We start from the raw sequence: 15,043 nt of genomic DNA on the forward strand, positions 1-15,043 counted from the left end.
TGCACAGCAAAGGATACAGTCAACAAAACTCAAAGACAACCTACAGAATGGGAGAAGATATTTGCAAATGACATATCAGATAAAGGGCTAGTTTCCAAGATCTATAAAGAACTTATTAAACTCAACACCAAAGAAACAAACAATCCAATCATGAAATGGGCAAAAGACATGAACAGAAATCTCACAGAGGAAGACATAGACATGGCCAACATGCATATGAGAAAATGCTCTGCATCACTTGCCATCAGGGAAATACAAATCAAAACTACAATGAGATACCACCTCACACCAGTGAGAATGGGGAAAATTAACAAGGCAGGAAACAACAAATGTTGGAGAGGATGCGGAGAAAAGGGAACCCTCTTACACTGTTGGTGGGAATGTGAACTGGTGCAGCCACTCTGGAAAACTGTGTGGAGGTTCCTCAAACAGTTAAAAATATACCTGCCCTACGACCCAACAATTGCACTGTTGGGGATTTACCCCAAAGATACAAATGCAATGAAACGCCGGGACACCTGCACCCCGATGTTTCTAGCAGCAATGGCCACGATAGCCAAACTGTGGAAGGAGCCTCGGTGTCCAACGAAAGATGAATGGATAAAGAAGATGTGGTTTATGTATACAATGGAATATTACTCAGCTATTAGAAATGACAAATACCCACCATTTTCTTCAACGTGGATGGAACTGGAGGGTATTATGCTGAGTGAAGTAAGTCAGTCGGAGAAGGACAAACATTATATGTTCTCATTCATTTGGGGAATATAAATAATAGTGAAAGGGAAAATAAGGGAAGGGAGAAGAAATGTGTGGGAAATATCAGAAAGGGAGACAGAACGTAAAGACTGCTAACTCTGGGAAACGAACTAGGGGTGGTAGAAGGGGAGGAGGGCGGGGGGTGGGAGTGAATGGGTGACGGGCACTGGGTGTTATTCTGTATGTTAGTAAATTGAACACCAATAAAAAAAATAAAAAAAACAATCTTTATGTCACAAAAAAAATTATATTTATATATTGGTATATAACTTATATCAATATATATAAAATATATGCGGTATATTATATATTATATGCCTTATTAACATATCTACCATATTAATATGGTATATTATATATTACATATACTATATATATAGTATCATAGTATATAATACATGCTATATATAACTTAATATATATTACATTTTATATAGTGGAACAATACAATTCTAGCATACTATATATAATATGTAATATATTATAATAGCATTAGAACAAGCATAGTAGCATAGTAGGCTACAAAGGTAAGCAAGACACAGTCCTTGCCTCTGAGGAGCTTACAACTTAATGGGGAGATTTACGGGGGACTGGAGTACCAATGTGTACTGTACAGTAATCATGCTATTCAAAAATGATTCATATAAACCGCAATGAAGTGCAGATAGCAAGATCTCCGCACCATGTGAAGGCTGCAAAATGCTCTAAGAGTGTCAAGAGCTGTAATTTTACATTTTTTTCCTCCTGGCAAACTTAGCAACTTGCTACATATTTCATAGAAGTGAAGGACTCAGCATATATGAGTCATAAGTACATGTGAAGGATGGGCTCCCCAGGCCCTGGGCTGGGTACCCTGCAGCTATACACCCGAGGACCTTGCTGTCAACAAGCATCCTGCAGCCAGGCTGTTGGGACTCCTTCACCTCTGCTAACGGATTACCAAAGATACTCAACCCTTCTCTTGAGCAATCTCAATCCCCTACGTCTTCTCCATAAAAAAGAATGGCCTAAGAATCTGGCTTAAAATGAATTTCATCATGAAACCACATAACATATAATGACAGGATGCCATTTCAGGAGTCAGTTTTCTAGGGCTGCTGTAACAAACCACATAAACCAGTGACTTAAAACCACACACGTCTTTCCTCTTCCATGTTGAAGGCCAGAAGCCAAAGTCAGGGTCACCAGGTGTGAGTGTACATGTGAGCGGGGCTGCGTCATTTTGGGGATTTAGGGAAGAATCTGTCTCCTGGTTTCCCAGCTGTAAGTCAGCAGGCATTCCTTGGCCCAGGGTTCCTGCTTCAGCTACTCCAATCCCTCCTTCCAGTGTCACAACCCCTATTCTCTCTGTGAGTGACCTCTCTTGCCCCCTTTTATAAGGACACTTGCAATCATAGCAGGCCCATCTGGGTGATCCAGGGTAACCTCTTGTCTCAGATCCTGAACTGCATCTCATCTGCATGCAGTCCCTTTGGCCAGGGAAGGGAACATAGTCACAGGTTCTGGATAAGGGCATCTCAGGTAGGACGGATTGGCATGAGTCATTAACACAAATAATTGTAAAATAATGAAATGGAACCCCAGGGTCTCATTGCAGTGTTGATGTGACAAAGTGTCTCTGTAACTCCTCTGGAGTCAGTGTTTCTCCCTGGCTGTGTGAAACGGCTGTGTGCACAGGCTGTACCTGCCCTCTTCCCCGAAAGTTGTCTATTCCTTCTAATGACAACCCTCCTCTCAGTAACAACCATATTTCTCTCTGCAGGCGCTTGAGAGAGGTGCATTCCTGATCACCAACTGCACACAAATGCAGATTGTAATAGATTCCTGCTTCAGCACTTCAGGGCTGTGTGGCTGCGGACAAATAATCTCTCAGGTTTGCATTTTCTGCATTTCAAAAATGTGGATAGTAATAGATGTGGGTCATATCTAAAAGTGCAAAAATAATAGTTTATTTTGAATCTTAGAAGAGTGAACAAATACACAGGATATCTTTCCCACAGCATTTGGTAAACAGCAAGCACTCATATGTGATAGCCATTCTTACATTTATTATGATAAAATATTTTCTGCCTGCGGCCCAAATATCTGGTCACACCTTAGAGTATGACCCTACACCAATGGAAGGCCCTCTTCTTGGATGTTCAGACATGTGGTTTTGCTGACCTCCAGCATGGGACTCAGACAGATCTAAAGTTGCATGTGACTCCTTCATTCATGTGTAACATCCACCAACATTTCTCATCTATTAAAGAGGGTAAGCATACCCTGACTACTTTTTATGCTATCTTGAGATAGCACTGTGCCCTCCAACACATCCCCCATATAGATTCAAGTAAAACACAGGAATGAGAAATTAATGTTTTACCGAAAGTAATGGGAGGAAAGAGGAAAAAGGGAAAGCATTTCTCGAAGATGTCAGATAGCAACACATTTTTAACATTCTCTCTTTTTGTATTCTAACATTGAACCCTCTCCTGCCCTATACTTGCCCCCTCCAATCCTTTTCTCTCTCTTTCTCTTCGCTTCATATTCTGACATCCTTCACTCAACTCAGATCAACAGAAACATTCTCTCAAGGTCTATCACATCCAAAGACAGAAGGAACTAGACAGAGTCAACTACCTTCTTGGAGACAAATAATTTATTTACTTGTACATTTTCATATTAAAGGGTAATTATAAAACACTGGAAATGCCTGAAAGAAAAGCCCCAATGAGGGGGCATTTATTATGCTTATTTCTGTTTATCTTACGGTGCAGGAAGTAAGGTCAATGATTTGGATCAGTGGCCGTACACATTCCTGTGATGCTCCTTTCTGGCCCATAAGTAGATAACACAGTCTTAGACACAGGTATGGGATGGAGCTCATCACAACGGATCTTAAATAAGAGACTGTGATAACTAAATCTTATGCAAGAGAGGAGAAAACAAATTAGATAAAACAAATACCTAGCATATCTCCAACACCTGGATGCATCCAACAATACCTTATTTTCTTATGTCCATAGGAGTAGACTTAATTCCCACAAGTCATTCTATCATATTCCTCACCACCAAACTGGCCATCAGGAGCGTAAGGGACTGAATTTTCTCTGGAAGCTTTTCTTTATGGCATTCTTGAGCTCCTTATTCCTGAGGCTGAAAATGATTGGGCTGAGAAACGGGGTAAAGACTGTATAGGTGGTGGCCATCAGGGTGTTACTGTCCATAGAATGGGGGCCCTTCGGCTTGAGGTAGATAATGGAGGCAAAACTGTAGTGCACAATAACAATAGTGAGGTGGGACACACAGGTGGAGAAGGTCTTGTGCCTTCCCTCAACAGAGGGGATCCTCAATATGGCCGCCACGATGAAGATATAGGAGAGGATGATGAGGAATAAACAGCCCATCAGAGCTGAGACACACACAAGGATCACACCCAAGGTGACTGAGGAATTCTCATTCCCACAAGCCAACTTTAAGAGGGAAAACACATGGCAGAGAAAATGATGAATCACATTAGACCCACAGAAGGTGAGGTGAAAAACTATCAGGGTCACCATCATCCCCATGACTGAGCCACCAGCCCAGGTCCAGGACACCAAACGGGCACAGGTGCGGATGCTCATGAGCACGTTGTAGCGTAGGGGGTGGCAGATGGCCACATAGCGGTCATAACCCATGATCATAAGCAAGAAGGAATGGGTGAAGCCAAACGTGAAGGAGAAGAACATCTGGGTGGCACAGGCCACAAAGGTGATGGAACGGTGGCTGGAGAGCATGTCAACCAGCATGCGGGGGGTGACGGCAACAGTGAACAGAATCTCAGAGGTGGACAGGGCACACAGGAAGAGGTACATGGGCGTGTGCAGGCTGCGCTCACTCCAAATAGTAGCCATGATGAGCAGGTTCCCCAGCAGCGTGAACAGGTACATCAGCAAGTAGAACAGAAAGAAGACAGGCAGGAGATGCTGTGGGAAGGTGGAGAAGCCCACGAGAATGAATTCAGACACCATGCTATAGTTCTGGCCAGCCACGGATGCTGCATCTGCTGAGATCACAGAGGGAATGAGGGGACCGGCAGAAAGATCATGAATCTATATAACAATATTGTGTTTGAACAATAGGAAATATGTGAAATGGGTAAACTTTAGATGTATTGAGTTAGGACGGGGAGAATGACCAGGGTACTCACTGTTTCTGCTGTTCTTTAGCATGGAACTGAAAGCTGTGAGCGGTGCTATAAGGAAAGAAAGAGAAAGTAGGTGTGTAACCATTGGAAGGGAAGAGACCTGCTCATCCATCTAGAAAAGGAAAAGAATAAAGACATAACATATCACAGCGAGAGAGAGCACAGAGTTGCAAATATTAGATCCACGTCCAAAAACCAGTTATTTCTCATAGAATTACAACAGTAGTAATCATTCAGAATATGAATTTTAAGTAAAAAGGAAGTTACCTTTCTTAATAGTGACACAAAGTATAAAGAAACAATTCTTAAGCACTTGGCCCGGCGATTTCTTTGTACTCAAGAAAATTTGAGTCTCTAATGGGCTTTTGTATGGGTACATTATTCACTCCCCATGTTTACCATCTTAGCAATTAACCCTGAGATTCTGTGAAAATATTCAGTTTTGGATACAGTCAAGCTGACTGGGTGGGACACAAAACAGAGTTTATCTACTCCTTCATTCACCCTGTGGTAATTTGTGGTTTTAGTCAAAGCATTTGAGGAACATATCCTCACCTTCATTGGAAAACTGAGGAGTTGATGGTCCCCAGAAAGAGTCTCTGAGGCCCTAGAGTTGTCCACACAAGTCTTCCACACTTTGGAAGCCTCTGTTATAAAGCATCTAGGATTCAATCACATGAAATACCTACAAATTCAGAAATTTTAACCATTAATAAAAATATAAGTGGATTTGATTACATGGAGAAAAATGCATACTCTAGATGGCAACAGCAAATATGGTAATGATGACACTTCTTCCTCAAATTATATCATCAGTCAACTACATTCATAGTTTCAGAGAATCAATTGTACATTTCATAAAAGTTTCCTAAAATTCCTTTTTTCCTTCTTTATTTTTGTAAATTAAATTTTAATATGCCACATATAATATAGCACTGACTGCTCATCACATCACGTGCCTTTCTTAATGCTTGTCCTTCAGAAAAATAAGGTCAGTGCAATACTATACTGCTCTTCTAAAAATGGAATCAATAGGAAAGAAATGATATGGTAGGTATGCAGACCTATTATACACATTATACACATCATAGTCATCTCTCATTGTGACCCTGGAACAGAAAAAGACACTGATCGTAAAACAATCAATGTGATTCATCATATCAGCAAAAGAAAAACCAAGAACCATAGGATCTTCTCATTGGATGCAGAGAAAGCATTTGACAAAATACAGCATCCATTCCTGATCAAAACTCTTCAGAGTGTAGGGATAGAGGGAACATTCCTCGACATCTTAAAAGCCATCTATGAAAAGCCCACAGCAAATATCATTCTCAATGGGGAAGCACTGGGAGCCTTTCCCCTAAAATCAGGAACAAGACAGGGATGTCCACTCTCACCACTGCTGTTCAACATAGTACTGGAAGTCCTAGCCTCAGCAATCAGACAACAAAAAGACATTAAAGGCATTCAAATTGGCAAAGAAGAAGTCAAACTCTCCCTCTTCGCTGATGACATGATACTCTACATAGAAAACCCAAAAGTCTCCACCCCAAGATTGCTGGAACTCATACAGCAATTCGGTAGCGTGGCAGGATACAAAATCAATGCCCAGAAGTCAGTGGCATTTCTATACACTAACAATGAGACTGAAGAAAGAGAAATTAAGGAGTCAATCCCATTTACAATTGCACCCAAATGATAAGATACCTAGGAATAAACCTCACCAAAGATGTAAAGGATCTATACCCTCAAAACTATAGAACACTTCTGAAAGAAATTGAGGAAGACACAAAGAGATGGAAAAATATTCCATGCTCATGGATTGGCAGAATTAATATTGTGAAAATGTCAATGTTACCCAGGGCAATTTACACGTTTAATGCAATCCCTATCAAAATACCATGGACTTTCTTCAGAGAGTTAGAACAAATTATTTTAAGATTTGTGTGGAATCAGAAAAGACCCCGAATAGCCAGGGGAATTTTAAAAAAGAAAACCATATCTGGGGGCATCACAATGCCAGATTTCAGGTTGTACTACAAAGCTGTGGTCATCAAGACAGTGTGGTACTGGCACAAAAACAGACATATAGATCAGTGGAACAGAATAGAGAATCCAGAAGTGGACCCTGAACTTTATGGGCAACTAATATTCGATAAAGGAGGAAAGACTATCCATTGGAAGAAAGAGAGTCTCTTCAATAAATGGTGCTGGGAAAATTGGACATCCACATGCAGAAGAATGAAACTAGACCACTCTCTTTCACCATACACAAAGATAAACTCAAAATGGATGAAAGATCTAAATGTGAGACAAGATTCCATCAAAATCCTAGAGAAGAACACAGGCAACACCCTTTTTGAACTCGGCCATAGTAACTTCTTGCAAGATACATCCACGAAGGCAAAAGAAACAAAAGCAAAAATGAACTATTGGGACTTCATCAAGATAAGAAGCTTTTGCACAGCAAAGGATACAGTCAACAAAACTCAAAGACAACCTACAGAATGGGAGAAGATATTTGCAAATGACATATCAGATAAAGGGCTAGTTTCCAAGATCTATAAAGAACTTATCAAACTCAACACCAAAGAAACAAACAATCCAATCATGAAATGGGCAAAAGACATGAACAGAAATCTCACAGAGGAAGACATAGACATGGCCAACATGCACATGAGAAAATGCTCCGCATCACTTGCCATCAGGGAAATACAAATCAAAACCACAATGAGATACCACCTCACACCAGTGAGAATGGGGAAAATTAACAAGGCAGGAAACAACAAATGTTGGAGAGGATGCGGAGAAAAGGGAACCCTCATACACTGTTGGTGGGAATGTGAACTGGTGCAGCCACTCTGGAAAACTGTGTGGAGGTTCCTCAAACAGTTAAAAATATACCTGCCCTACGACCCAGCAATTGCACTGTTGGGGATTTACCCCAAAGATACAAATGCAATGAAACGCCGGGACACCTGCACCCCGATGTTTATAGCAGCAATGGCCACGATAGCCAAACTGTGGAAGGAGCCTCGGTGTCCAACGAAAGAGGAATGGATAAAGAAGATGTGGTTTATGTATACAATGGAATATTACTCAGCTATTAGAAATGACAAATACCCACCATTTGCTTCAACGTGGATGGAACTGGAGGGTATCATGCTGAGTGAAGTAAGCCAGTCGGAGAAGGACAAACATTATATGTTCTCATTCATTTGGGGAATATAAATAATAGTGAAAGGGAATATAAGGGAAGGGGGAAGAAATGTGTGGGAAATATCAGAAAGGGAGACAGAACGTAAAGACTGCTAACTCTGGGAAACGAACTAGGGGTGGTGGAAGGGGAGGAGGGCGGGGGGTGGGAGTGAATGGGTGACGGGCATTGGGGGTTATTCTGTATGTTAGTAAATTGAACACCAATAAAAAATAAATTAAAAAAAAAAAAAGAAAAAGACACTGATCAAATTGATTGGATACTCAGAAAATATCCCTGCATGATTCACAGCTTAACATGTGATAAAGGTGGTGGGAGCACAGATCAAAGGGAAAAGGTGGACTGTCTAGGAGTTTGTGGTGGGAAAACTGGTCCTTTCATGAAGCAAAGTCAATCTGAACTTCTGCGTAAGACCACACACAAACAGGGATTCCAGGATTCAAGAATGAATTTGAAATAGGACTGAGAAGTTAATAGGAGAAGGTGTAGGAGAATCATTTTGATGACCTAGGAGTGGAGACGACATCTTAAACTTAAGAAGCACAAACACTGGTTGATTGTGAAGGAACAAAAACACCAACACAAAGAGTTTTTGTTCAACAAAAGATATCCTGGATCCAGTTAACAGGAGATGGAAAGGTGGGGAAAGATCATTTTAATGGTCCACAATTGACCAGGGAATGTGATGTAGAAGAAGCCAGTTACCTCTACAAGTAGGAAGCTCAATACAGAAATGAGCAAAGGTGTGAGCAGAGAACTCACAGAGGGTGTAGCACAGTCAAGGAAAACACGCTAATAAGAAAAAAAAAAGAGAGAGGGAGGAAAGGAATGAGAGAAAGAAAGGGAAATGCAGTGGGAATTCAGTGTAGACCTATTCAATGCCCCAAATTAGAAAGTGCCCAGTGCTGATCAGGATCTGGGGAGAAAGCAATATTTGTGCACTGCCTGTGAGAGCCAGGTGGGGAAAATTAACAGTTCATCTGCTAAGTGCACCAGCACAGGGCTCCAGCATCTATCTCCATTGCTCACATCTGTCAGAAGGGACCTATCAGAGGATGGTTCCGTAACTGCCTGTAGTGGAGAAATGGACAAGGCTGCTTGGGCACCATAACTGGGAAGATGGCAGGTCACATGGGCTGGAGCAAACCCTGGAGCCCTGGCAGCAGTTCAATGCACCCACAGCAGCATAAATAAACCTGTAAAACGGTCTTGAGTGAATGAAGCAAAAGCACATGAACACTGTAGCATAATTCTACTTAGGCACATGAAAAATACAGCACCTGAAACTATTCTGGATGATATTAATGGTGCATACATGTCACTCTACAGCTGTCAAAATTCATAGAATGCGCAACAAAGAGAGTGAACCCTAATGTAACCTGTGAGCCAAGTTAATAATAACGAATCAATATTGGTTCACCAACTGGGACAAATGCACCCCAAGAATACCAGATTGGACAACTTTTAGCAGCCACCCAGGCCTCAACCCACTAGATGCCAGTAGAATTTCTTCCCTCTCCATAAGCTGTCACAACCAAAAGTTCCTCCAGGCATATAGAAACATTTCAGGAGGGAGAAGGTAGATTCAGCCCCAAACAAGAATGCTGATTTAGAAGCAGTAGGACACTAGGCTGGGTGAAGAAGACCCTAAATGGACAACCTGAAAAGACTCCCAACAATTGCCCGAGGCTGAGAGCCTGTCCTATGATTCTTCTCCCAGGACCTGTCCCCACCCTCTCTTGGCCTTGCTCTCCACAACTGTCAAATATTACAGCCTACCCTATTCTTCCTGTTCCCCCTCAGCCTGGGCTGCCTCTTCCAGGAAGCAGCCAGCAGGGAAGAATAGAAAAGCTCTCCTGCCTGATGCTGTCAGCAGCACACAGGGGCAGGCGTGGGGCCAGACCTCAGGGCTCCTGGAACTGATGCTGTGTGCTTTAACCTGGCTGTAGCTTCCCAGCAGGCTGCTCCCCAGGGGCTCCCTGGGACACCAACCTGCAAGGGCTGCCCTCAGGGTCTGGAGAGGCCAGAAGGATCATCACAAGGCCTCCAGGGACCTGCTGCCTGTATACCTTCCTCCAACACTCCAACACAACCAAGGTTCCCTGCTGTCTCTCTCTGCCCAGAGGACTAGGGACTAGGGACTCCCAGTCTTGGTGAAGACAGGACTGGATTAGATGCTGGATTAGTCCCCCTTGGGTCAAGGCAGGGTCAGAGGGAGGACAGGAGCTGAGCACCCCAGAGTCAGAATCCAGGACTCTGCCCTGAGGTCTAGGCATCTGGAAGGCTTCCCACAATAAGGGTAGTTTAGAGCTGGGTCTCAGAGAGTGGTGACTTTTGGTCAATGGAAGCGTTCAGTGTCTTCTGGCCAATTGGCCAGCCCCACCCCTCCCTGTGGTCAGTTTTTCCCTATCCCTGGTGGCCTGGTGGTCCAAGCCAGAGAGTCTACATTAGTCTGTTCATCCTTGGTTTATAATAACACATTTGGTCTTTGTCCAGTCCCTGAGACACAGCCCTTAAGCCCTTGTCTCTGGAGTGATACTAGTGGCTTTTTAAATATATATGTAATATTCATATATTTTGTATTGGAGTTTGATTTGCCAACATATAGTATAACACCCAGTGTTCATCTCGTAAGTGCCCCCTTCAGTGTCTGTCATCCCGTTACCCCATCTCTCTGTCCACCTCCCCTTCCATCACCCCTTGTTCATTTCCCAGAATTAGGAGACTCTCATGTTTTGTCACCCTCTCTAATTTTTCCCACCCATTTTCTCTCCTTTCCCCTATAATCCCTTTCACTATGTTTTATATAGGGGCTTTTGATTTTTAGTGAATTGGGTGGTGGCTGGTAGCCCAGGATAACTTTAGGAAGGAGGCTGCTCTCCAGAGCTACCACGCAGTGATCAGAGACTTGGAACCACCAGGGAGGAGAAAGGGGTTACAGATTGATACTCTAGTAGTGATGATCAATTATTTAATCAATCATGACCATGTATTAACCTCCATAAAAACTTCCTAAACGAAAGATTTCAGAGATCATAGCAGTTGATGAACCCATGGAGGTACTAAGAGGGTGGCAAGTCCAGAGAGGGCATGGAGATTCCTCACTCCTTCCTCTATACCTTGCAGGATGCATCTCTTTTATGGCTGTTCCTGAGTTGTCTTTCATAATAAACCTGAGACAGTAAGTGTGGCATTTTCCTGATTTCTATAACTCATTCTAGTCAAGTATCCAAACTTAAAGGGGGAATTTGGAAATCCTCACATTTGTATCCATTTCAGACAGAAGTGCAGGTACCCTGGGCACCCAATACTTGTGACTGGCATCTCGAGGTAGTTAGTGTCAGCATTGAGCTGAATTATAGGACACCAAGGTGGTGTCTGGGTAGCTGGAGATTTGGTCATTGCTTTGGAAAGAACTCACCCATTTGCTGTTTTGAGAGTTAGCTTCTTCTCAACCCAAAACTGACTGAGACTTTTTTGGCTAGCTAAGAATATATACCACAAAACTGGCAAATAGTACATGAAGTGGGAAACTAACAATGCATAATTTTAGAATCAGGAACAAGCCAAGTCTTGTTGAACAAGACTCACTGTCTCTGCTGGTCATTAGCTGGGAACTGATAGTCTGGAATGGTACTTGAGGATGGTAAGAAAAGAAGGATGATCAGGATCAGAAGGGAAGAGATGTGATCATCTACCTAGAAAGAAGAAAGGGTGAAGGTGGAATATATTTGAGCAAACATAGAACTCAAGCTGCAGAAGATTAGATCAACATCCCAAACTCATAATATGTCCTGTAGAATTACACCCATAGTAATCATGCAAAACATACAATTTAAGGAAAAAGTAAGATAACATGACCATTAGTGATACCAACTATAACAAGACAGCTCTTACACATTTTGACCCGGGATTTCTTTATGCTAAAAAACTATTGAGCCCCTTACAGTGCTTTTGTTTGAGTAAGTTGTAACTCTCCAGTCAGTTATTAAACTGGAGAGTCTTTGAAATATTTAGTTATTGAGGTTTGCACTGCAGAAAATTGACCAAGGAATATTGTCTAGAATAAATAAGAAACCAGTTATATTAAGGAGGAGAGACTTCAATACAGAAATGAGACAAGGATATGAGCAGAGAAGTCACAGGAGGAGGTGCACAGACACATGAAAGGATGGTTTTAAGGCAAGGAGAGGGTGGAGGAAATGACCCTGCACTTTCACTGTACACCCATTCATTTCCCTAGACTAGAGAGTGCCCAATGAGGGTCAAAATATGGGAGAAAGCACTTAAGCCTTGGGCCTGTTGGCAAGAACCAAGAATGGAGAAGGATAGACTTTACAAGCTATATGTACCAGCACAGAGCTCCTGACCATCTATCTTGAATGCTCACAGCTGTCTGAGGGAGCTGTCACAGGATGTTTCAGTAGCATTGTAGTGGGGTTATAAACAAGCCTACTTGGGCACTATAACAGGGAAGAGAGCAGGTCACAGGGGCTGGATGCAAACACTGGAGTGCCAGACACCAGTTCCATGCACACACAGTAGCATAAATAAACCTGTAAAAGGATCTTGAGTGAATGAAGCAAAAGCAGATGAACACTCTAGCATAACTCATTTGGGTACATGAAACACAGAGCACTGGGAACTATTGTAGATGATGCTGTAATGGTATATATAAGTCACTCTACATCTGTCAAAACGTGTAGAAAGTGCAATACAGAACGTGAATCCTAATGTAACCTGTGAGCTGAGTTAATAATAATGAATTTATATTAGTTCACCAACTGGGACAAATGAACCACATGAATACCAGATTGGACAGTCTTTAGCAGCAACTCAAGCCTCCACCCCCTAGATGCCAGTAGCATCCCATCTCTCCCTAAGAGCTGTGAAAACCAAAAGGGCCTCCACACATGTACAAACATTATATAGGGGACAGAATCAGCCTCCAACAAGAAGACTTAGAAGGTGCGAAAGACACTAGGTTGAGTGAAGAACCCAAGACCCAGAATGCGCTACCTGAAGAGACTCCCAATCTAAGAGCCTGTCCTATGATCATTCTCCCAGGACTTGTCCCCATCCTGTCTCGGCCTTGCTCCCCACAACTGTCAAATATTAAAACTTACCCTGTTCCTCCTGGTTCTCCTCAGCCTGAGCTGCCTCTTCCAGGAAGCAGTCAGCAGGGAAGAATAGAAAAGCTCTCCTGCCTGATGCTGTCAGCAGCACACAGGGGCAGGTGTGGGGCCAGACCTCAGGGCTCCTGGAACTGATGCTGTGTGCTTTAACCTGGCTGTAGCTTCCCAGCAGGCTGCTCCCCAGGGGCTCCCTGGGACATCAACCTGCAAGGGCTGCCCTCAGGGTCTGGAGAGGAGAAAGATCATCAGAGGGCCTCCGGGGACCTGTTGCCTGTACACCTTCCTCCAACACTCCAACACAACCAAGGTTCCCTGCTGTCTCTCTGCCCAGAGGATTAGAGACTAGGGACTCTCAGTCTTGGGGGAGATAGGGGTGGATTAGATGCTGGATTAGTACCCCTTGGGTCAAGGTAGGGTCAGAGGGAAGGCAAGAGCTGAGCATCCCAGAGTGAGAAACCAGGGCTCTGCCCTGAGGTCAAGGTCCCTAGAAGGCTTCCCACAATAAGGGCAGTTTAGAGCTGGGTCTCAGAGAGTGGTGTCTCTTGCTCAATGGAAGTGGCCAAACAGTCCAGCCCCATCTCTCCTTGTGGTCAGTTCTTCCCTATCCCTGTTGGCCTGGTGGTCCAAGCCGGAGAGTCCACATTAACATATGCCTCTCTGGGATGTAATTAAACACATTTTGGTCTATGTGTTGTCTCTGTTTAATGACCATCTGATCAGAGAGTCTTTGTATGCTCCTGAGATGACTAGTGCCTGTGGCCTTAACGAAACAACACATCTGCCTCCAACTCCAATATCTGGTCTCACCTTGAGTAATAGTTTGGATCCATACAAGGCCCCCTTCCTGATCCTCAGACAGATGCTTTTGCAAACCCCAGCCTCAGAGTCACCCAGAACTAAATTTCCATGGGACCCCTTCCCTCATGTGTTGTGTAACCTCCACCAACAGATCTCATCTGCATGATAAGGGTACCTACAACCTTGACCTCTCTTGTGCCATCTTGAGATATCATTGTGCCCACAATACATGCCCCAGATAAGTTCAAGTAAAACACAGGAATGAGAATTGATGCTTTCCTGAAAGTAATATGGGGGGAAGAGTAAAGGATATCCATAAGATGTCAGACAGCAACACCTCTTTACCATCCTTTAAGTTCTAAAGCAAGCGTGAACCCCTTCTCCCTTCCAGCTGTCATTTCTGTCTCTATCCTTCTATCTCTCATCCCTTCCTCTCTCATTGACTCTTCCCTTTTCTTTTGTGAAAATTGCCCTGTTACCAACCTCCTTGTCCTTCTTCATTCCTTTCCCAGATTTTGCCCCATATCCAATTTTAGGCAGTTTCTGTTCATATCAATTAAATGAACAGTTCTCTTTCTCTCTCTCTCCTTCACCTTCTAAACTCTTAACATAGAAAACCTCCCTTAGGGTCTATCCCTCCCAAATCAGGGAGGAATTATAAAGAACAAACCATCTTCTATGAGACAAATACTTTATTATAATTTAAAACACAGTACTATGAAACACTGGATACAGTGTTTAATAAGAAAAGGGCCAATGCTTGTGGCATTTAAAATTATGCTTATTTTTCTGCTGGAGATTTATCCCAAAGATACAGATGCAGTGAAACGCCGGGACACCTGCACCCCAATGTTTATAGCTGCAGTGTCCACAATAGCCAAACTGTGGAAGGAGCCTCGGTGTCCATTGAAAGATGAATGGATAAAGAAGATGTGGTCCATATAAACAATGGAATATTACTCA

General features: G+C 43.0%; 1 protein-coding gene across 1 annotated transcript; it reads right to left on the minus strand.

The window, feature by feature from the left end:
- Positions 1–3,824: 3,824 nt before the first annotated feature.
- On the minus strand, positions 3,825–4,754 carry OR10H4C (olfactory receptor family 10 subfamily H member 4C). Its single transcript, NM_001388650.1, is given in 1 exon segment — positions 3,825–4,754. A coding segment is annotated over 1 exon segment (930 nt).
- Positions 4,755–15,043: the final 10,289 nt, after the last annotated feature.

The sequence above is a fragment of the Canis lupus genome, chromosome 20 (assembly GCF_011100685.1).
Source record: "Canis lupus familiaris isolate Mischka breed German Shepherd chromosome 20, alternate assembly UU_Cfam_GSD_1.0, whole genome shotgun sequence".
In the NCBI taxonomy this organism is placed as follows: Eukaryota; Metazoa; Chordata; class Mammalia; order Carnivora; family Canidae; genus Canis; species Canis lupus.